Source organism: Triturus cristatus, chromosome 10 (genome assembly GCF_964204655.1).
Source record: "Triturus cristatus chromosome 10, aTriCri1.1, whole genome shotgun sequence".
Taxonomy (NCBI): domain Eukaryota; kingdom Metazoa; phylum Chordata; class Amphibia; order Caudata; family Salamandridae; genus Triturus; species Triturus cristatus.
Genome location: NC_140593.1, coordinates 1,204,961,594 through 1,204,983,978, shown reverse-complemented (window position 1 = coordinate 1,204,983,978; position 22,385 = coordinate 1,204,961,594). Strand labels below are relative to the sequence as shown.

Here is a 22,385-nt window from a genome sequence, read left to right as displayed (position 1 = left end):
CCAGAAACTTGCAATGAATTGTGGGCCTCTGTCCGAGACGATAACCTTGGGGGTTCCATGAAGCTTCACTATGTTTTACAGCACAAGTTGTGCTGTTTGACTGGCTGTGGGCAAGTTTTTGCAGGGCACAAAATGCCCCATTTTTGTGAGGCTGTCCACCACCACCAGGATTGCCGAGAACCCCTGGTCCGGGGGTAAACCTGTGATAAAGTCCAAGCTAATGTGCTGCCAAGGCAAGTGAGTTGGCATGGTAATCAGTTTTCCTTTCTTTTTTGTCGTGTCTCCTTTTCCTCTTGCGCAGCTTTCACACCTGGTGACCCAGCCTTTAATATCCTGAACCATGGAATCCCACCAGAAATGCCTCTGCATCAATAGGATGGTTTTACGCATGCCCGGATGACCAGCCAATGGAGAAACGTGACACCACAGGTATGCTCTCCTCCGTAGCGGCCCCGTAGGTAGAAACAGCCGCCCAGCCTGTTTCTACCTACGGGGGCAACCCAAGCTTCAGAGTGCGAGCAGGTCCTTTAGGGCTTTTGAAACGCCGGACCTCTTCTAGATACTGGTCGGCCTTGAGAACGCACACCACCTTGGCTGGTTCTATGATAGCAGCAGGAGGCACCTTGACCGGTTCATCGTTTGATGTTAGGCGAGACAGGGTGTCTGCTTTGCGGTTCTCCGCCCCTGGCCTATAGGTGATGATAGTCATATTCCTCGAAAAGGAGCATCCACCTCATCTGCCTTTGAGTCAGATGCCTAGCCGTTTTTAGGAATTGGAGATTACGGTGGTCTGAATACACAGTGATGGTATACCGGGCCCCCCATAAGTAAGGACGCCATTCCTGGAACGCCTCCTTTATGGACAACAATTCCTTCTCTGCGATGTTGTAGTTCCTTTCTGCAGAAGTTAGTTTCCTGGAGAGATAAGCCACCGGGTGTAGATGCCCGGTATCTTTGTCTCTTTGAGAGAGGATTGCCCCTATAGCCTCATCCGAAGCATCGGTTTCTACTATAAATGGGGCGTCCAGCTGGGGATGCCTATGAATCGGTGCAGATGTAAAAGCGTTTTTTAGGTATGTGAAAGCTTCTGCGGCTTCGGGGGTCCATTTGAACGGCGTACCTTTTCTGATAAGCCGGGTGATCGGAATCGCCTTTGCTGAGAAGTCCTGAATAAACCTGCGATAATAATTGGCGAAGCCCAAGAAGCTCTGCACACCTTTGACATTAACTGGTACCGGCCATTCCTGTACCACCTGTACTTTTCTCTCAGCCATACCCAAACCATCAAGACGGAGCATAACCCCCAAGAACTCTACCTCAGACACCCAAACTCACATTTGCTAAGCTTAGAATAGAACGGATGCTTTCTAAGAGCCCCTAATACCTGTATGACATGACCCTGGTGTTCCTCCTTGACCTTCGAGTATATACGGATGTCGTCGATGTAGACGACCACGGTATTGTCTATATATTCTTTTAGTACGTCATTCAAAAAGTACTGGAATGCCGCCGGGGCGTTGCACAGCCCGAACGGCATTACAGTATATTCGAACAGGCCATAACGAGTCTTGAAGGCCGTTTTCCATTCGTCTCCCTCCCTCATGCGTATCAAATGGTACGCCCCCCTTAAATCTAATCTAGTATAAATCTTAGCCTCGCTAACCTGGTCCAACAACACCGGAATAAGGGGTAGTGGGTAGGTTACGGACGATGTTCTTGTTTAACATGCGATAATCGCAGCACGCTCTTAGCTCCCCACTGGCTTTAGCTATAAAAAACAAAGGAGAGGCAGTGGGGGACCGCGACGGCCTGATAAACCCTATGCTCGTATTATGCTCCAAGTATTCCCGTAGATGTCGGGTTTCAAGGTCAGAAAGGGCGTATACTCGACAGGCTGGTAGGACAGTTTCATCTACCAGATCGATCTGGCAGTCGTACCGCCTATGAGGCGGAAGATGCTCGGCTTGGGACTTGCTGAACACGTCTGCGTAGGCAGCATATGCGTTCGGCAAAACAGTTTTTCTCGACGGCTGTGGCCAACAGGAACGGGTTCACCAGAGCCGTCGCATAAGAGAGAGGCTCAAGGGTTATATGATTCTTGCAGGCTCCCGACAGGAACTGTATGGTCTTGGTACTCCAATCTATAGTGGGGTTGTGGTGACAGAACCATGGCATCCCCAATATCACCTCGTACTGAGGGGCGTCTATGATGTTGAAATCCAAGTCTTCCGTGTGACGTCCCCCTTTTACCCCTACTGACAAATGAACAGTATCTGTTTTTTCCGTGATAGGACCCGAATTCAGAGGTTTACCATCCACGGCCAACACCTCCTCAGGGGTCTGCAGGAGCTTCCTATTGATGTGGAGGGCGTGAACTAGCCCATTGTCCATGAAGTTCCCTGTGGCCCCAGAGTCCAACATGGCCTTCACCTGGAAAGAACTATTGTTATACTCCAGCCCCATCAGAAGTACGATATGGGATTCTGTGGGCATAACCCGAGTGGTAGCTAAGGACGGTATCCTCCATTCCTCATCAATTCCCGACTCTGGTGATACAGCAGAGACCACACTAAGGTCACTGTTTGCCGTCGTGGCAACTGCCTTTCGGCTTCTGTAAGCACCTCAGTTGTTTTGGGTCTAGCGGGGCACTCCCGGACGTAATGTCCTTTCTTCCCGCAGTACATACACAAGCCCTGAGTGCATCTGCTTTCCCGCTCACTCCGCGAGAGCGGCGCCCGTAGGGCTCTGACTTCCATGGGTTCTGGGGGGACCTCGCCTCCAGGTATGTCCCTCCTGGCACATCTCTCCAGCGAGTAACCGGTTTTATCACCCTTAGGTCTGTCTCCCCCTCTGTCAGCTATACGCCCGTCCAGCCTTAACGCCAGACTGACTAGGTCTGTACAAGACCGAGGTTGAGGATCTATTCTGGCTATGACGTCCTTCAGCTTGTCACAAAGGCCTTGATAAAAAAAGACATTCTTTTTTCCTCAGGCCAGGCGGCTTCCGCTACCAGTTGGTTAAAAGTGGTTAGGTAAGACACCAGGTCTCGTCTCCCCTGTTTCAATTCCAACAGTTCTTTGTCGGCGCTGAAGGTAGTGGTTCGTCTGTCTCCCAATCGGACAACACCGGGTAGTTATTTCGGACCAGTGGTACTGCCCAGTTGGCGGCGTCCCCTATCAAGTAGGATATTGCGAAGGCCACCCTATAGAGCTGAGTAGGAAACGAGGATGGTTTGCATGACAAATGCATCATAATCTGAGTCAGGAATACTTGTATCTTCTTGGGATCTCCGGCATACCTCTCGGGACTGGCTAACGGAATGGGAGGAGGGACTGACATGTGGATCTGAGGACTTCCTTTATCTAAATGGGTTTTGTGTTAGCCTTTCTACCCTATCACGCAGGGCCGCGGTCTCCGCTCTAGAAGCCGCCAACTCCTGCTGAACCAACGCCAAGACCCCCAACACCTCCTCCATCTCACCCTATACTACCACGCACAAACCAGGAGGAGCAAAATTCGTGGGTGCGTTATTCTGTAACGATCCTGTCCCAAGACTGGCACTCCTCAGGGTTCGCGCGAGGCAATAAGGGTTCCACTCCTTGACATCCCCAACTCCTACACTGAAGGCACAGAGTATTAGGGCGATCAAGTAAGGGAAGGGAACAGGAAGGGAACAGCAGGGAGTGGGACCTGAAACAACAAAGAACAGAATGGTGAAATGACACGAGCATGCAACACTACTCTCATATGAGTCTCGCTAGTAGAGATCAATGCTGACCTGTCTCACACACAATCACCAAGGCTCTTCTAAAGCTCCGAAATGCGGTATTTCAGCATACCCTCTGTGAACTCCATACCAAAGATCCTTACCACACCTTATCTGGGACCAATAGGGAGACAAATGTGACACTTTGTGTCCCAACTCAGAGTCCTAAGTCAAATAGCCCAAAGGAGAGAGCCCTCGTTGGAAGTCACGAGTGACTCCTCTTCCTCTGCGACAGGTACGTTTTGGGGATCCAGTAAATAGATACTAACACGCTCCTACTTGAAGCCACTTCCAGGAGAATCAGTCCCCTTGAACTATGTGGAGCCAACTCCCTGCGGGGAGAAACAAAAAGTCAGGTAGACACCTCCAACGAATTAGATACGGCTGTTTGCCAGTTCTCCTAGCTCAATATATGCAAAGTCTCGTGCTCCTGAGTATGAACCTTTATCTGTCAGCGCTGTCAATGTCCAATGAACTCGCTCTTACCTCAGAGCGTTGAACCGCATCGCGGGCTCAATTTACGGTGATGCAGGCGGCCATCCAGTACTTCGCAGCACCCAGTGTGTCCCCCGTAGCGAGGAGAAGTCGGGCATCCGTTTCTTGTCTGGAATGTAGCCGCGCAAACTGCCGTTCTCGGCTCCGTGATCTCAGTTGGGCTGAGAGAGACGGTGCAGACGCTTCCTCGCGTCTGCTCTGGGTCAAAAACGGAGGTTCCTGCAAAAATGCGACAAGGTCGCATACGAGAATAACGCACGCCCGTCCGGCGTGCGTCGTCCCGATATAAGGACGTAGCTCCTCCCCTCGTTGCCGCAAGGCTCCCTGGGGGTTGGGGTCCGTATGCAGGCGTACCGCTCGTCAACTCCTGACACAATAATACATTGAGCTCAATGGTAAATTAAAGTTATTTGCAACAGATTACTTTTTAGATTACTTTTGGAATTCCAGGACTGGATCCTAGATTCAGTCCTGGGTCAGTTCTCAGAATCAAGTGATGAAAGTCGACTTAAGTACTGTAATGATTTTTAACTAATATTTAGCTATTTTAAAAGTTGACACTTAAAAAATATTGCAGAGAAAACAGTCAATGATTCCCTATTGAAGAAAATGCAGGTTACAGGTACGGTATGTTCTTGTTACTTTTGTAATCCAGTACTGGGTGCCTAGACTCAGTACTGGGACCTTTATCCAAAACAGGTAAGCAATTACGTTTTCAGATATTATACGATTTTTGAAGAATATTTAAAGATTGCAGAAATCGACACTTAGAAGAAATTTCACAGAAAAACAGTCAATGGTTTCCTATGGAAGAAAATTGAGTTAAGGGTAAGTACAGTTGTAGAGATTTTTCAGAGTCCGTGCTGGGCACCAAGATCCAGCACTGGGAGCTCACCTAAGAACAGGTGAGTAAATTCGTTTTTGTCACTCGGCTGATTTTTGGTGAATATTTGGAGATTTGAAAAGTCCACACTTAGAAGAAATTTCAGGAAAAAGCCAGTCAATGCTACCCTATGAGGAAAATAGAGTTTGCGGTTTAAGGGTAAGTACTCGGCTGGCAGAGTTGAGGTTCTGGGCACAGACTCGGGGGTCTCCCAGGGTCAGGTAGGTACAGTTGGTTCACCCTCAGCGGCTCTAGGGCGGCCGGGTGCAGAGAGTGTTAGGCCCAATGTTATCCTATGAGGGATAGGGGGGCCTTGTTTGGTGGCTGCTGACTGGCAAGCCACGCGGCTGTGGGAGCTGGGCTCCTGGTCACTTACTCAGGGCAAGTGGGGAAGTAGGAAGGAGTAGAGTTTTCACTGCCAGGGCCACTCGGGCGGCTGGGTGCAGAGTGCTTTTGAGCCTTCGGGCGCTCAATGGATTTCAATGGGAAATCTCCGGTTAGGAAAAAGACGGGGACGAGGACTCTTCAGGTGCCACCACCACTTCGAGAGGTAAGTTGGGTAGTTGGATGATAGGTAGGTACCCCGGGATTGGGCACAGGAGGCCGTGGGGCGCCGCGTGCAGGGGTGCCTTTAGGTGTCGGGAAATTTTACACTCTGTTGATCGCGGTTGGGGGGGCACCTGGTTCTGAGGCTGCAGGCTTCTTCAGGAATGTCGAGGGAGGTCCTTGGGTGCCGGACTCGGTGTCACAGTCGCCGTGGGGTCGTCCTCAGGGTCTTTGTTCACTCCGGCACTGGCCAGGCTCGGCTGGTGCAGAGTGTGCTGGGTTCGCGGTTCCGGGCTGCTGCCAGGGGTTAGAGATGGGTTTCGAGTAGAGCCTCTACTCATGGGAGTCCCAGGGGCTTAGAGCCAAAAGGTAGCCTGGTCCTCCGGGGTTGGTGAGGTTGCTAGCCACAAGAGATGCCGGGCTGGAGCAGGAGCAGGTTCGAGGGTCGACAGGCCGGTAGGGCTGGGGCCAAAGCAGTTGGTGTCTTCCTCTTTTCAGCAGCTGCAGGCCAGGTCTTCTCTCTTCTTGCTCTTTGTAGTTTTGGACCAGGAATCTGGGGAAGGAAGGTTCAGGGTGCCCCTAAATACTAGATTTAGGGGCGTTACAAGTAGGTGAAGGGCAGGGACCAATGGGTCCCCGTCCTGGGGTGGCTACGCCCCCTGTCCTGCCTCTCTCCTGTGGGAGGGGTGCAGTAGCCTAGTCCTGATAGGGTAGGGCTCCCCATCTTCAAGATGGCGAGAGCCCGGAGATGTGCTTCACCTCGCCTCCCCCACCTGAGGGGTGCGGTTGGCAGGCTGGCACATCCCCTGTCCTTATTTGGGGTTTCCGGCCAAAGCTTCCCGCCAGAGTGGGGGGGTTGCAGGGGCCTGGGGAAGCTCACAGAGGCGGCATTCCTTTGAAGCTTCCCCCTGCCCATCCTGGGGGTGGAGATTTAGCACCTCGCCCAGGATGTGCATTGTTGCAGGACCTGGAGAGCAGGGGCTCTCCTACCCAGGGGTCCAGCAACATGTCTGCTGGGTGGCAGCCTACGCAGCCTCAGAGCAGACGTGGATTTGTAGGTTAGGTTCGACGGGGCACCTCTAAGATGCCCTCTGGGGTGCTGGGTACATTAAATCCAACACTGGCATCAGTGTGGGTTTAATGTGCTGAGAAGTTTGATACCAAACTTCCCAGTCTTTAGTGTTGCCATTATGGTGCTGTGGAGCTCGTGTTTGACGAGCTCCCAGTACCGTGTACTCTTTAAATGGCAGCACTGCACTTGCAGGGCTCAGGAATGGACCTGGGCACTGTAGGGGCACAGGGCTCTTGCTCCTGTGCCCACACCATTGGCGTAAGGCACCCAGCTAGAGGGGTGACTGATGTATGCCATGGCAGTGTATGTGATGGGCATGGCACACAGGGATGTGTGCCATGTCGACTTTGTTTTTGTCTTGCACCCAAACACTCAGCCTGCAAAGGCAGTGTGTGTGTAAGGGTACAGGGCCTCTAAGAGTGGCACAAGGAGTGCTGCAGCTCTTAGAGGCCTTCCTGGGTCACAAAGCCCTGGGTACTTAGGGTACCATTTACCAGGGGCTGACATGCGGCCAAGGTTTGCCAATTTGGGTTCGGTTTGTTTTAGGGAAGGAACATAGGCCCTGGGCACCTGATTGGCAGGAGTCCAGGGCACACACAGTCAAAGTACATTCAGCAATTCAGCAAAAAGCGGGGGCATACCATGCAAGAAAGATGGCACTTTCTCACACCCACAAAATCTTTCTCCTAGCTTAACATGTCCCAGGAGTCCAAAACACTGTGGCAGATCTGCTCAGCAGACAGACACAACAAATCCTCGAGTGGGAACTTCACCCACAGGTTCTTCATCCGTTCTTTCAAATGTGGTTGCATCCGCAGATAGACCTCTTCGCCACCCTCAAACACAAAATGCCCAAGCTTCGCCGCCAGATACCCACACCCATTGTCCAAAGGAAATGCGATATGGATGAACTGGTCAGGCAAATTTGCATACGCTTTTCCGCCTCTCCCACTCATTCCATTAGTGGTGCGCAAACTACAACAGCACTCCCTCACACTAATCCTAGTGGCTCCAACGTGGGCCAGACAACCGTGGTACACCACGCTGCTGGAACTCTCTGTAGTACCGCACCAAAAACTACACCTCTTAACCCAGAACCATGGAGAGATCAGACACCCGGACCCAGCTCAGCTCAACCTTGCGATCTGGCTCCTGAAATCCTAGAATTTGGGTACCTAAATCTTCCCCCTGACTGTATGAACGTCATCAGAGAAGCTAGACGCCCTACCACTAGAGCGTGCTACGCTGCCAAGTGGAAAAGATTTGTTTATTGCCATAACAACACCATCAATCCTCTGGACGTGCCTATCCAACACATCATAGGCTACTTACTCCACCTACAAAGGTGTAATCTAGCCTATATGTCCATTCGACTACACCCCGCAGCAATTGCAGCTTACTTACAAAACAGGCAACATCTATCACTCTTCAGAGTACCTGCCATTAAAGCCTTCATGGAAGGCCTGAAAAGAATAATTCCCCCCAGAGTACCACCCTCACCTGTGTGGAACTTAAATATCGTTCTTACAAGGCTGATGGGGCCTCCCTTCGAACCTTTGCATAAATGCGAACTACAATTCCTAACATGGAAAACAGCTTTCCTTGTAGCCATCACTTCCCTTAGAAGGGTCAGTGAGATACAAGCACTTACCATACAAGAACCTTTTCTTCAAATGCACCATAACAAGGTTGTTGTTCTCCGTACCAACCCAAAATTCCTACCTAAAGTCATTTCCCCTTTTCACCTAAACCAATCTGTAGAACTACCAGTATTTTTCTTGCAACCTCAGACCGTTGCAGAAAGGACTCTGCACACGCTAGATGTCAAACGAGCCTTACTCTACTACATCGAGAGAACACAACCTTTCCCAAAGACCAAGCAACTGTTTGTCTCTTTCTCTCCACCACACAAGGGCAACCCCATCTCAAAATCAGGGATTATTATTATTATTATTATTAAAGAGTTTTATAACGCGCCTGGTTACCCTTGGGCATCCCCGCGCTCATCCAGAGAAAGACACCATGACACGAAACACCGGAGTTAAGCAGGAAACAGGTGAGTTTTTAACAGCTTGCGAAAGCGTAAGAAACTTGTTTCCGAGCGCAAGTACAAAGGAAGGGAGTTCCACAAGATGACCGTATTGATGGAAAATCTTCTGCCCCCAGTTCTTACCTTCCTTACCCTCATGACCTGCAGCAGATGTTGATGGTCTGAACGGAGGGGACGGGAGGCCTTCTAAGGTTGAACCATATCCCGTAGGATAGGTGGGCCTTTCCCCTGCAGAATTTTATGGGCCATACAAAGCGCCTTAAATTTCACCCTCTCCCTAACCGGGAGCCAGTGCAACGCCTTGAGCGCAGGTCGGGCGGACTGACGCCTGGGTAGGTCCATCAGGAGCCTAGCGGCCGCATTCTGCACTTGCTGCAGTTTATTTAGGGTGGACTCTGGGGCCCCCAGAAACAACGCGTTACTAAAGTCCAACCGAGAGTCGATAAGCCCCTGGATGAGTAACCTCCTGGAGGCCACTGGGAGGAGAGGTAGTATCTTCCGGGCTGATCGGAGCAGACCGAAGCACACGCCTGCAGTTTTTTTAGCGTGTGTCTTAAAAGAAAGGTCTTGCTCCAACCACACCCCCAAGCTCTTGATCTCCTGTTTGGGGGTGGGAGCCACTCCCAGGCAGCAAGGCCAGCTGCTCGGAGATAAGGAGGGAGGGGAATTCCCCAGCATCATCAGTTCCGTTTTGGAGCCGTTAAGCTTGAGTGCTGAACTACACATCCACGTGAAGATCTTATCCAAACACGTGTGCAGCCGGTCGGGATGGCAAGCCGACTGGGGAAGACCTACCACCAACTGAGTATCGTCAGCATAGCTGATAATCTTGATACCCAGGGGCAGTATCACACTCTCCAGGGGGGCCATATAAATGTTAAATAAAGTAGGGCTCAGCGATGAGCCCTGTGGCACACCACACTGGAGAGGGACCGATGATGATTTCTTGTGGCCTTCCCACACCTCAAACGTCCGGCCATCCAAGAAGGACGCAAACCACTTCAGGGCCATCCCAGAGACCCCCATCCCCGGCAGTCGCTGGAGAAGCACCTGATGGTCTACGGTGTCAAATGCCGCACTGAGGTCCAGGAGGATCACTGCCACCGATCCCCCTGAATCCAAAATGCTCCTGGCATTCTCCACGACTGCCAGCAGGGCAGTATCAGTCCCCTGACCGGGGCGAAAGCCCGTTTGGGAGTCACCCAGAAGGGAGTTGGACTCCAGGAAGCCTGAGAGGCGACGATTCACCAACTTCTCCGCCACCTTGCTGAGGCCGGGGAGCAGGGAAATAGGCCTGAAGTTGGCAAGGTCAGCGGGGTCCAAGTTAGGCTTCTTCAAGAGAGCCTTGACACTGCTCCCTTCCAACTAGGGGGCACCACTCCTTGGGAAAAAGATAAGTTTATCAAATCCGTCACTGGGCCACCGATGGTGGGGGCTACCTGCTTAAGATATTTCATTGGTGCAGGGTCTTTAGGGGAACCACTTTTCATGGTCATCAAGACTGTAAGAACTTCTTCCACAGTAACAGGTCCGAAAGAGACCAGCTCCGCTGTCCGCACCCTGGGCTGAGACTCTGGGTTGCCACCAGAAGGAGTCTCCTCGGCTAGCCGAGGGAGAGATGCCAAGATGTTGTCTATTTTAGTTTTAAAGAAGGAGGCAAGTTCGAAGCATTTCTTACAGGGGTCGTCATGAATGACCTGAGGTTCGGGAGTTTTAAGGAGTTCTTTAATAACCCTAAACGATTCTTTTGAGGAGTTGGCCGCAAAGCCTATTCTCTCCTCAAAGAACACGGATTTAGCTACCCGAATAGCAGATTTATAAGTACTAAGAGCCACCCGATATTCTCTCCGGCTCGTTTCGTTCCAATCTTTCCTCCAGGTCCGTTCCAACCTCTTGCAACCCTTCCTCAAAGTTCTCAGCTCCAATGTATACCAGGGCGCAGATCCCACTCTCTTACCCCTGGTGAGTTGTTTCTTCTTGGGGAGAAGAGCATCAAGCGAGTTGGTGAGCCAGATGTTTAAATTCTCATCCGCAACTAACGGATTAGACCCAGGGGGAGGCCGAGACGCCTCCAGGTGTACTGCCCAGGTATCCACTGGGAGCCTGGACCAGGCTCTTTCCACGGTGTATACCCTAGGGGCCGATGTAACTGGGACATCAAACTGCCACTGGGCAGGCACCAGAAAATGATCTGTCCAAGGTAGGGCCAGCGCTGGAAGAGCTTTAAGGCAACCAGAGTTTGAAAATATAGGATCCAACAAGTGGCCCTTCCCATGTCTGGCACCCGAATTAGCCAAGTTGATCCCAAAGGCTTTGAGGTCGCCTTGCAGATCTACTCCCAGGGAGTTAGAGGGGTCATCAAAATGGATGTTAAAATCACCCAAAGCTATAAAGTTACCAGTGGACGAGGCAAGGAGCGCAGCTGATTCTAGGAAGGAGTTAAGAAAATTTCCCAAGGTCCCGGGTGGACGGTAAATCAGAAAACCCGTCAACGACGCAGTGGGTGCCAGGCGAAGGGAGAACTGACAACTCTCGCAGTCGCTCATCCCTCCGTCCCGCACCTTACATACTAGCGAATCCCTATAAAGGATGGCAATTCCTCCTCCCCTCCCCACAGGCCTATCCAAATGTGTAATAAGGAAACCAGGAGGAAGAGCTCTAACCATGTCGGGGCCCGAGCAGGAGGAAATCCAGGTCTCTGTTAAAAATAACACATCCAGCTTGTGGTCCAAAATAAGAGAATTAATTTCTATGGCGTGACTGGGTAGAGACCGACAAGGATAGCTAGGTGGATTGTGAAATGCATCCAGATTTGCTACCACAAGCAAAACGAACGCTATCCGTTCCCCCTAAAGCCCATTCTACACGAAAGATAGGGGCTTCCATGGCATTTCTAGGGAACATCCCATTAGATGATATCTGCAAAGCAGCTACATGGTCAACACTTTCACCAAACACTATTGTGTAGATGTGCAAACTAAGCAACAAGCTAGTGTGGGCCAGGCTGTACTTAAAACACTATTTCAGACCACTGCAACAGATACCGGTGGTTGCCGCTAAGGTTGGGAACTGCTATATAGTCTATGCAAAAGTGTGTAATCTGCAGATCATATGCCTCGAACGGAATATGCTACTTACCATTATGCATCTGTTCTTGGCATGTAGAGCTGCAGATCTACACACGCCCACCCGCCTCCCCGGCTACCTGCATCTGTTCCAGTTTATCTTATTTAGATACACACATGGGTTTCTTCACTGTTATTACTACGCTCCATCTTTCCCTGCTGGCGAAAAACAATCTGAGGATGGAGCCGAAGCCCATGCGCAATACGATCCAAAGGAGGAGTCACCGACCTTGTGACTTCCAAAGACTTTCCAAGAGGAAAAACAAACTGCAAACATCCAGGCCGAACACCAGATGGCGATCTATGCAAAAGTGTGTAGATCTGCAGATCTACAAGCCCAGAACAGATGCATACTGGTAAGTAGCATATTCCTTCTCCACCAAAGAAATAAAATCCAAGCACGGAGGAAAGCTGCTTGCATACAGTAGTTGAATCACACAAAGCCTTATGGCACTGTTAGAAGCGCAAGTTGTTTCCTTCATATATAGAGCTTGTTTTGGTCCCTTTCTTCACTTTACTTTTGTCTGTGGAAGTTCTTAGCCCAATTGGTAGTATTGGTGGTTTACATGGGGCCTGTTTTGTGGGTGAGTATTTGTTGATGGAGTGAGGAGTAGTGGTGTGGGGAGCAAGTGATTGACGTCTTCGTACCATCATGTTGATTTATAAAGCACACTTTCACCCAGATATTGGGGCCCTTGGCACTTAAACTAATAGATGTTTTGTGGATAGTTGTGTTTGTGTTAGTTTTACCTATAGTGACTTTGTATCTTCTCTGCTGTTGATCTTTTGTTAGATTTCCTTTGCTCTAAAAGTAGACTGAGTTCTAAATTCAGTTATGCTTTTCTTTCTGTTTCACAGAAGAGTACATACGGTCTCCCAGATAGAAATAACCACCCTGTTATTAAGAGGTCGCTAATGATATCAGTTTAGACCAGTGGATGAAGACTGTTGACCAAAAGCCCTTAGATATAGGTGTATTGTCATTTTAAAATGAAGTAGGCTGGCGAGCCAGCGTAAGCTGACCTAAAAGGAATATATGTGTTGCCACCGGTGATCAAGTGTCATGTGAGCAACCTTCAGCAAAATTGTTTTTCTTGCTAAGACTCAAATTTCTTGCTGTTAATCTGTGTTTATTGTCTATATAGAATTCAGTCTCACTCCTCTTTTGTAGTACATCGAGATGGCGGGTAAATCGCTAATGAAACAAATGAGCCTTGAAAACTTGAAAAAATATTAGTGGTGACCCAAATTCAGAATAGCCACATATTCTAACGCTAGTGTTGTAGAGTATTGCATTTTTTTGTACGACCAACATGCACAAAAAATCCCTGCAATTGGAAAAGTGTTTCTTTGGAATAACCTTGAGCAAACTACACAAATGAGCCTTAGTTGAATTAAGGTTTTGTTTACTCATGAATCTGCCTTTCAGGAATGTACAGCTTTCCTGGTTCACCCATGAATTTCATCTCAATGCTGTAACAATACAAAGACTAGCTACCTTTTCTCTATTGTTAGACTGTATACTTCGCTGCCTTTTTGGCTAGGTTTGTGATATACAAATCCCACATACATACATGTGGAGATTGGGCTTCTTGATGTGCTGAATGTATGTTTGTTTGTGAGAGGTTTACAGAGTATTCATGTATTTGACATGTGTTGGTGTCCCAGTGAAAGATTGATGTGCACTTTTGATGATAGGTGCTGAAATATTGCTGACTGCCAGTTTGTGTTTACTTGTATTTTGTCAGCCATCATTCTACGTAACCTAAGTCCACACACCACGCTGGAGTCCATCTTGAGTGCCCTTGCTCCCTATGCAGTCTTGACTTCTACAAATGTGAGAGTCATCAAGGACAAAGTGACACAGCTGAACCGGGGTTTTGCTTTCATCCAGCTTTCCACCATTGTTGTAAGTTTCTCAAACCTTGTTGTTCACTTTAAAAGCTTTGAAGCAGTTTTCAGTTCTGGTGCTAGCTGTTGGGTATATTTGTTTGAAGTAGAAAGGTGCGAAAATTGGAGCTTTCTGGGCGGATTCGTAGATGGAGACGGCTCTTTTCATTACTTCCCTATAAACATTTCCTTGTTTGCTTCCTAGGAGGCAGCGCAGTTGCTGCAGATTCTCCAGGCCCTCCGGCCCCCACTTATTATTGATGGCAAGGTCATGAATTTTGAGTTTGCCAAAGGTTCCAAAAGGTGAGTTTGAATACACTGTGCATCCTTGGATACCTGCTTTACAACAGGCAACTAGCTACCGCTGCTCGCCGCTCAGTTTATCTGATGCTTGCATAAAGTCGAAAGCATTTCTAGCTTTGTTTTTTTTGTTTTTTCCAGGGACATGATGATGGTTACTGAAGCTCACCGCATCAGCACTGCCTCTGTAGCTAGCACTGCAATCGCTGCCGCCCAGTGGGCCCTGTCGCAGGTCAGATGTTTGGGTCCCTGACTTCTTTACTTTTTTGTTGCTGATATTGTCATTAACATATTTAAAATTGAAGAGGCAAGCTAAACTATATACATGATCGGTATCTGGCTAAAACTTTGTGAAATGGCTGCTTCAGGCCTTTTTGCGGACATAACCTCACGAAATTGTACTGGCAAATATAGGGAGTTCAGCAGTAGTGCTTTTGTAAAACATGGCAGTGAGTGTCTGGTGGGCATGGTCTGCAATAGGGCCCTTTATGTGTGAGATGTATAATTTTGCCCTTTACATTTTCTAATGACATCACAGCCTAGAGATACGTTGCCAGGAGTGGCTTAGGTGCACCCTGTTCAAGGTTACCCAGCGTACCTGTGTTAGTCTTAGGTAATGAATTCAGAGCTGACAGCAGTGCTAGCGTGCTTGTAATCCCAGCTGTCATGTTCCCAATGAACATGGATGCAGATGACTGGATTTGCTTTCATGGACTGCCTTCCTTTTGGAATATATTTTTTTTTAAATGTGCCTTTATCATCATTTACGTGTCTTTTCAGTAGTACATTTTTACAAGTTCACAAGAGTATAAGAATCATTCTCCAGTATTAGGGTGTCTTTCATAGATTCACATGCTTGAATATTCCCCGTCGTCGGAGTGGGAGTCCCACGGTAAATAAAATAGCTATATATATATATATATATATATATATATATATATATATATATATATATATATATATATATATATATATATATATATATATATATATATATATATATATATATATATATATATATATATATATATATATATATATATATATATATATATATATATATATATATATATATATATATATATATATATATATATATATATATATATATATATATATATATATATATATATATATATATATATATATATATATATATATATATATATATATATATATATATATATATATATATATATATATATATATATTCACATAATTAGCGTATATAGGTGTAAAACACACATAGTGTACCTATAAGAGAAAAATTCCATAGGAATACAATGGAGAGAGACAAAAGACCTTTGTAGTCTATCTCTGTCATTATGTAAGTCCGAACTCCAGCCAATCAGGCGTCAGCCCCTCTCTAGAACCTTCTCCTCAGAGCTTCTCACCTCAGATTTTCTACTGCACGTCGTGTGACAGGGAGTCTCCCTGAGCTCTGCTCTGTTTTTGTCAGTGAGGATGTCTTCTAGTAAGAAATCTTTGTTTAGACCATGTTCTTCATGTGGAAAGCTGCGTTTGTTCTCTGAGGACCCACACAGTAAGTGTATTTACTGTTTATACCCAGACCATGAAGTGGCAAAATGTAAATTTTGTAGAACTTTTTCTACAAAAACTCTAAAGGACAGAGAAGGCCGCCTGTTATTATGGCTACAGAGACTGAAGGACAAGGATAACCCACTCTCTGATGTGGAAAGTCTCTTTTCTGGTCGTTCTCAACCAGCCTCTAAGCGCAGTAGTGTGCAGGAGTTACCATCTCCTTTCCTGAAGAAAAAGAAGCTATATTTGCCTCTGACAACTGCCACTTCTGTGGTCTCACCTACTGCTTTGTCGCCTAAGGGACACTGTTCTCAGGCTGCTGAGGCGTCTACTTCCCATTCCTCGGGGAAAAACTTGTCAGCCTCGTCGACGATGCTCCCGACGACGAGATCTGCTGTTTCTACCTCGTCGACGGTGACTCTGACGACGACGTCAGCTGCTTCGTCGTCGACGAGCGTTCTGTCGACGTTATCCTCGTCGACGATTACCATCAGTTCTTCAAGGGCAGTGACTTCTGTTTTGCCCATTACTTCGACGTCGACGAAGAAGGTAAAGGTTCCGTCGACGAAGATTGTGTCGTCGACGAAGACGTCGTCGAGCTCGTCGACGCCCACTCCGTCGACGAAGAAAAAGAAGATCCCGTCGACGACACTGTCGACGGTGGTTCCGTCGACGAAAGCCTTGTCGACGAAGACCTCGACGACGGCTCCGTCGGCAGCGGCCCCGTCGACGGTGGCTCCGTCTACGGTGGCCCCGTCGACGGCGAATCCGACGACGGTGATTTTGTTGCCACAGACTCCGTCGACGATAATTCCGTCGACCATCATTCCGTCGACGACGGCTCCGTCGACGAGTACATCTCCACAGACATTCGTAAGGGTACGAATAAGCAGTGTTGCGTCTACCCAGAAAACAAGAAGGGAACAACTACCTCAGCTAGCATCAGCGTCGGTTTCATCTTTAACTGGAGTTTCTTGGACACCATTACCTCCTACTGTGGGCCCGGATAGCCAGGAACACAATATTCCTGTGGGAGATGCACAGCCTCCCTCACCATTATTCGCTACGGATTCGGATCAGGAGTCCGAGGGGTTACCGGAGTCTTTTGGAACGGCACAAAGTCCGTCCGACTTAGTTATTAAGTGCCAGGATGTCAGTAGTGAAGATGAAGATCCGGTTTACATACACCAGGCCCCTCCGAAGCATAAAACGGAGACTCTTCCTTTGTCGCTCATTACTAATCTCCAACGCATGTTGGACGACTACAACCAACGGTTCCCTCTATCCCCTCAACGTTCAGAGGTTCCGTCAACCCCGGTGATTCCGGCAATTATTCCACCGGTACCTATTGTAAATCCTGCTCCTCAGATGCCGCCTGTACCTCCAAGACAGGTTCCGGAAAGGTTGTTGCCTCATTATGAGCCTGTAGAGGAAGGCCCTCAGGACACAGAAGAGGGTGAAATCCCAGATGATGATGGGGATGTAGATGACAATGATGATGATATGGCGGAGTGGGACAATTACCAGGCACAAACACCATCCCCCTCACAGATAGTAACAGGGGATTCACCTCCAGTGGTCATAGCCAATTTTCACCAACTGATGGAAAGGGCATCACACCGTTTTAAGTTAACAACGGAGCGCAGGGAGGAAGATTGCTTCCTTTATGATTTCAAGAATCAACCTTACAAACAGACTCATGCTATTCCCATAGTTGAGTTTATTTGGGAAGAAGGCAAGAAATTAATGCAGACACCGAATACCTTGCCAGCACAGGTGCCTCGATTAGAAAAGAAATATAAGGCACCAATAGGAACCCCAGCATGCCTCACGGGTCAGGCTAAACCTGAGTCTGTCGTTACGCAGGCAGCGCAACGTAAGGCGAAAAATCTGGCATCTTCTATCACCTCACCTCCGGATCGTGACGGACGTCGGATGGATGCCATAGGGCGTAAATTCTCTTCTATGGCCTCTACTGTGGTTAGAGCAGCTAATGCCTTGGCCATCTTGGGACGATATGACAGACAAGTATGGGCTGATATTTCGGATGTGGTTCAGGAGTTGCCAGAGCCATCTAAGGTGGAGGCAATGAAGTTGCTCCAAGAGGGAGAAGCGGCATCGGCGGAAATAATTGATTGTGCAGTAGACATCGCCTGCATGGGATTCCGTCAGCTTGCCGGAGCGGCTGTTCTGCGTAGGCAAGGATGGTTAAAATCAACATCCTTTCGTCAGGAGGTTCAGTCCATGATCCTTAACATGGCATATGACGGCGAGTCATTATTTGGGAGCCACGTCGATGAAGCTCTACAGTCCATAAAGAAGGATACTGAGACAGCTAGATCGTTAGGAAACCTTCAATTTCAGAGGAGTAATTTTCGTGGTGCACGCGGACGCGGCACCTCCTCAAGTTTTCGAAGAGACAATAAACAATACAAACCTTACAATCAAGGGTCCAACCGTTACTCTTATGGCCAGCAACAGCAAACATCACGACAGCAAACCTCCAAGTCATATAGAGGAAAATCCTCATACAGAGGAACCGCATCAAAGAGACCGTGACTCTTACCAGACGGACAAGGTTGGAGGTCGAATCTCTCTGTTCTTTTCCCAATGGTCCTCCATCTCAAAGGACCATTGGGTTTTGGACATTGTGAAAAAGGGACACGCCTTAGAATTCACCAAATTCCCTCCTCCCACTCCACCCTCCGGACCGCCACCAGCTCACATGAAAGAACTGTTGCATCAAGTTCGACTTTTAAGGCAAAAAGGAGCTATAGAATTGGTACCAGTGTCTCAGAAGGGAAAAGGTTTTTATTCCCGGTTCTTTTTGATCACAAAGAAAAACAGAGAGTGGAGGTCCATCCTCGATCTAAGGGCACTAAACAAATATATAAAGAGCCAATCCTTCCGTATGATGACGCTAGTAGACCTCTTGCGCTTACTCTTGCAGGAAGATTTTCTGGCGACGATAGATCTCCAGGATGCCTATTTTCATATCCCTATTTTACAGCGGCATCGAAAGTTCCTGCGTTTTCGAGTGGATCAACATGATTACCAATTCAAAGTGTTACCATTTGGCCTGCGCTCGGCCCCTCGAGTGTTCACGAAGGTACTAGCTCCAGTAATAGCGTTTTTGCGACTCCAAGGAGTGCAAATATTTCCATACCTGGACGATTTTCTCCTGAAATCTCAGTCAAGCACTCACCTGCGACAACACACTCTTCTGTGCCAGAACGTGTTTCGCTCTTTAGGCCTGTCCGTAAATGCGGAAAAATCCCAACTTCATCCGTACCAACAAAGAGATTTTCTGGGAGCAACTCTGGAAACTGTGTCAGCAAAGGCATTCCTCTCCCAGGAGCGTCTAAAAAAGATGCTGCGACTGGTGGCTCTGATCAGATCAAAAGAGTCAGTTTCTGTGAGACTATTAAAATCATTTCTGGGGATGGCGTCATCATCCATTGCCTTGATCCCTCATTGCCGGCTGAGGACACGTCCTATCCAGGAAGCTCTGGATGCTCAGTGGCGTCAGGTAACGGGATCTTTCCACGACATGATATGTGTCACAGATCAAATGAAGTCAGCACTCGCATGGTGGGCAATTCCAGCCAACTTGACGGAAGGCATGTCCTTTCTGTCGCTGCCACCGGACAGGACACTCACAACAGACGCCTCATTGGAAGGATGGGGCGCACATTTGGAGGATCTCTCTGTGAAGGGAAGATGGTCAACACATCAAAGATCTTGGCACATCAACAAGTTGGAGCTGATGGCGATTTTTCTGGCTCTAAAATCATTTCTACCTTTTGCTCCAAGGAGAGTCAGTGCTAATACAGACAGACAACACAACCTGTATGCACTATGTCAACAAACAGGGCGGAACAAAATCCCCAAGTCTCTCCAGGTTAGCTCAAAGAATTTGGGACTGGTCTCTCAGTCATCAGATCATGATTACGGCAGTACACCTGCCAGGAGTATCCAATGTCCTAGCGGATTCCCTGAGCAGGTCCTCCTCGTCGACCCACGAGTGGGAGTTACACCAACCCACTCTAGAGAGGATATTCCAACTATGGGGCCGTCCGCAACTCGATCTCTTTGCTACGCCGGAGAACCGGAAATGCCGAAATTACGCAAGCTGGCATCCCCACAAGGAATCACAAGGGAATGCCCTTTTGATAAACTGGTGCAATCTATTTGCGTACGCCTTTCCTCCAATACCCCTCATACCTCGGGTTCTTTGGAAGATGAGGAGACAACCTTGCCACCTGATCCTAATAGCCCCGCGCTGGCCACGGCAAGCGTGGTTCTCAGAACTGCTCCTCCTGTCCCAATGCCAACCAATCCTCCTGCAACATCGGACGGATCTGCTCACAATGAGCGAAGGGAGAATTTGTCATCCAAATCCCTCCTCACTGAGCTTATCGGCCTGGAACCTGAACACCATGAGTTCGCCCACCTAGACATCCCGCAGGATTGTAGGGATATTTTGGCCCAGGCAAGAGCACCCTCTACAATCAGGACGTACAAGTTCAAATGGAAACGATTCTGCCATTGGTGTGCTGCTAACGGAGTCCATCCGATACATTCCACGGCAGAGCAATTGCTACCATTCTTCCTGCACCTAGCCAGTTCTGGACTGTCACATGCAACCCTAAGGGTTTTTCTAGCAGCTATTTCCCGTTTCCGGCAAGATGGATCAAGTTCCCTTTGTTCCTCAAGAATAATCCGCCAATTCTTTAAAGGCTTATTCCGAAAATTTCCGCCAGTTCGGCGTCCTCTTCCTTTGTGGCACCTCAACGTTGTGTTAGCACAATTGATGAGACCTCCGTTCGAGCCCATTCACAAGGCCGACCTAAAATATCTCACTTGGAAAGTAGCCCTACTTCTGGCACTAACGTCTTCACGTCGTGTCAGTGACATCCATGCTTTTACCATCAAACCTCCGTTCCTGCAGTTCAAACCGGATGCTGTAGTGTTACGCACCAATCCATCATTTCTACCCAAGGTGCCTACTGACTTTCATATTAATGAGCCAGTAATATTAAAGACCTTTTTTGCCAATCCTCAGACACCTGCAGAACAAAGAGTTCGAGGCATGTGGGCTGCTGAATTCATATCTGTGCATAGATCGCCGCCTAGTGTTGGGTCCGGATGTTTGCACGTTGTTGTCCTGGAAGAGTCCTCGAAGTATCCTTGGATAGGCGACTCCTCCCCTGGACTACAGCGCGCATGGGCATCCTCTCCATCCTCAGATTGTTTTTTTCCGCCATTGGGTTCGGATGTGCTATCTTAGCTCAAGTTAGGAAAAAATTTTGTCGAGGCCACAAGGCCTTTAGTTCGCGTCGGTACTGTTTATCGATCGGTTTTCGATACTCTGTTAGTTTACTAATTTTCAGCACCGACTTTGTTCGCATTTACCTGTCCATCAACTACTTCGACGATGGAATCGAGGACGCCATTCAAAAGGTGTCCGGTATGTAATGCGAAGTACCCACACATCGACGTCCATCCGGTGTGCAACAAATGCCTTTCGCCGGACCACGACGAGTCGACATGTATGGCCTGTGCCCGGTTCCGTTCAAAGAAGACTCTGCGGAATCGTCGAGCGGCGAGGCTCGAAGCGCAGCACGCGGCACCGGCCCCAGCTGACATCTTCGACGACGCGGACGACGTCGAAGAAGTAGAAGTCTTACCCTCCAGTCCCGTTTCCGACCAAGAACCCGGATCGGACGAGGCCGACGAGTCACTCTTCCACAGAGGTGAAGACGACACCGAGGTAGGAGACGACGAGGAGGCCTTAGGGGCCGAAGAGAGTAGCTCCGATGATGAACAAGGCCTACCTGTTCAAACCGAGAATTCACCAGTGCCACAGACTATGGCTCCGGTCGAGGGATCGCCTTCGGGCCTTACCCGAGACCCATCACGCAGTCCTTCGGCCCCGCCCTCGGGCCCGGCCTCGGACGTTCAGCGGCAGCCATTACCGCTTAAGCCAGCTGGTTTCCCTTCCACGAAACCGAAACCGAAAGCTGCTCAGGTTCCTACGAAACCGAAACTGAAAGTGGCGCTAGTCGGATCGAGGCCTTCAACACCTTCGACGCCGGCGCACCGTGTCGGCACCGACCGCACCAAGGGGGACTTCGGTGCCGAACTCGAGACGGGCGACATGGGAGTCGACAAACGGAAGAAGGCCATCGGCGCCGACAAACCTGCTCGGTTACCGGCGTCGACGCCACCGACACCGAGGGCCGTCCCGCCGGCTACGCCTCGCAGCACTCCCTCGACGACACCGAAACCTCACGTGTCGAAGACGTCGACGGTGATCTCCGCACCTCGGCTCGATGCACCACGGGCGCAGAAGATATCTGCAGCCGCCTCGACGACCCTGGCGGGGGCCACGACCTCTAAGGCGCCCCGAGTACGGCCTGGCGCAATGCCAGGCTGCAAAACCAAGGCTGCCCTCCAGGTCCAGTCGGGTTCGATCGATCCAGCGGTTTCGTCGGTGCCGACCAGCATTACCTTCGGCTTGCCTCCATCCACAATCCCGAAGGCGTTTCAACTCAGGACACAGGCCACCAAAACTGCGGTTACGCCTGTCGAGCCGTCTCCGTCACGCGTCATCGACGCCGACACTGGCAGGATGATTCTCCACGACCGAAGGATAACTTCGGAACCGCCATTGGAACCTTTCAGGATCCCGCTAAAGAGGAAGCTGCCTGTGG

The 22,385-nt window shown here is 49.1% G+C and overlaps 1 protein-coding gene across 1 annotated transcript in view; it reads left to right on the top strand.

The window, feature by feature from the left end:
* Positions 1-22,385, top strand: part of LOC146797067 (RNA-binding protein 10-like) — a 297,765-nt gene that overhangs the window by 151,735 nt on the left and 123,645 nt on the right. The window contains exons 12-14 of the mRNA XM_085629688.1: positions 13,686-13,846; positions 14,033-14,130; positions 14,269-14,359. Of these exons, the coding sequence (XP_085485814.1) occupies positions 13,686-13,846; positions 14,033-14,130; positions 14,269-14,359 (350 nt within the window). The remainder of the gene's footprint in view (positions 1-13,685; positions 13,847-14,032; positions 14,131-14,268; positions 14,360-22,385) is intronic.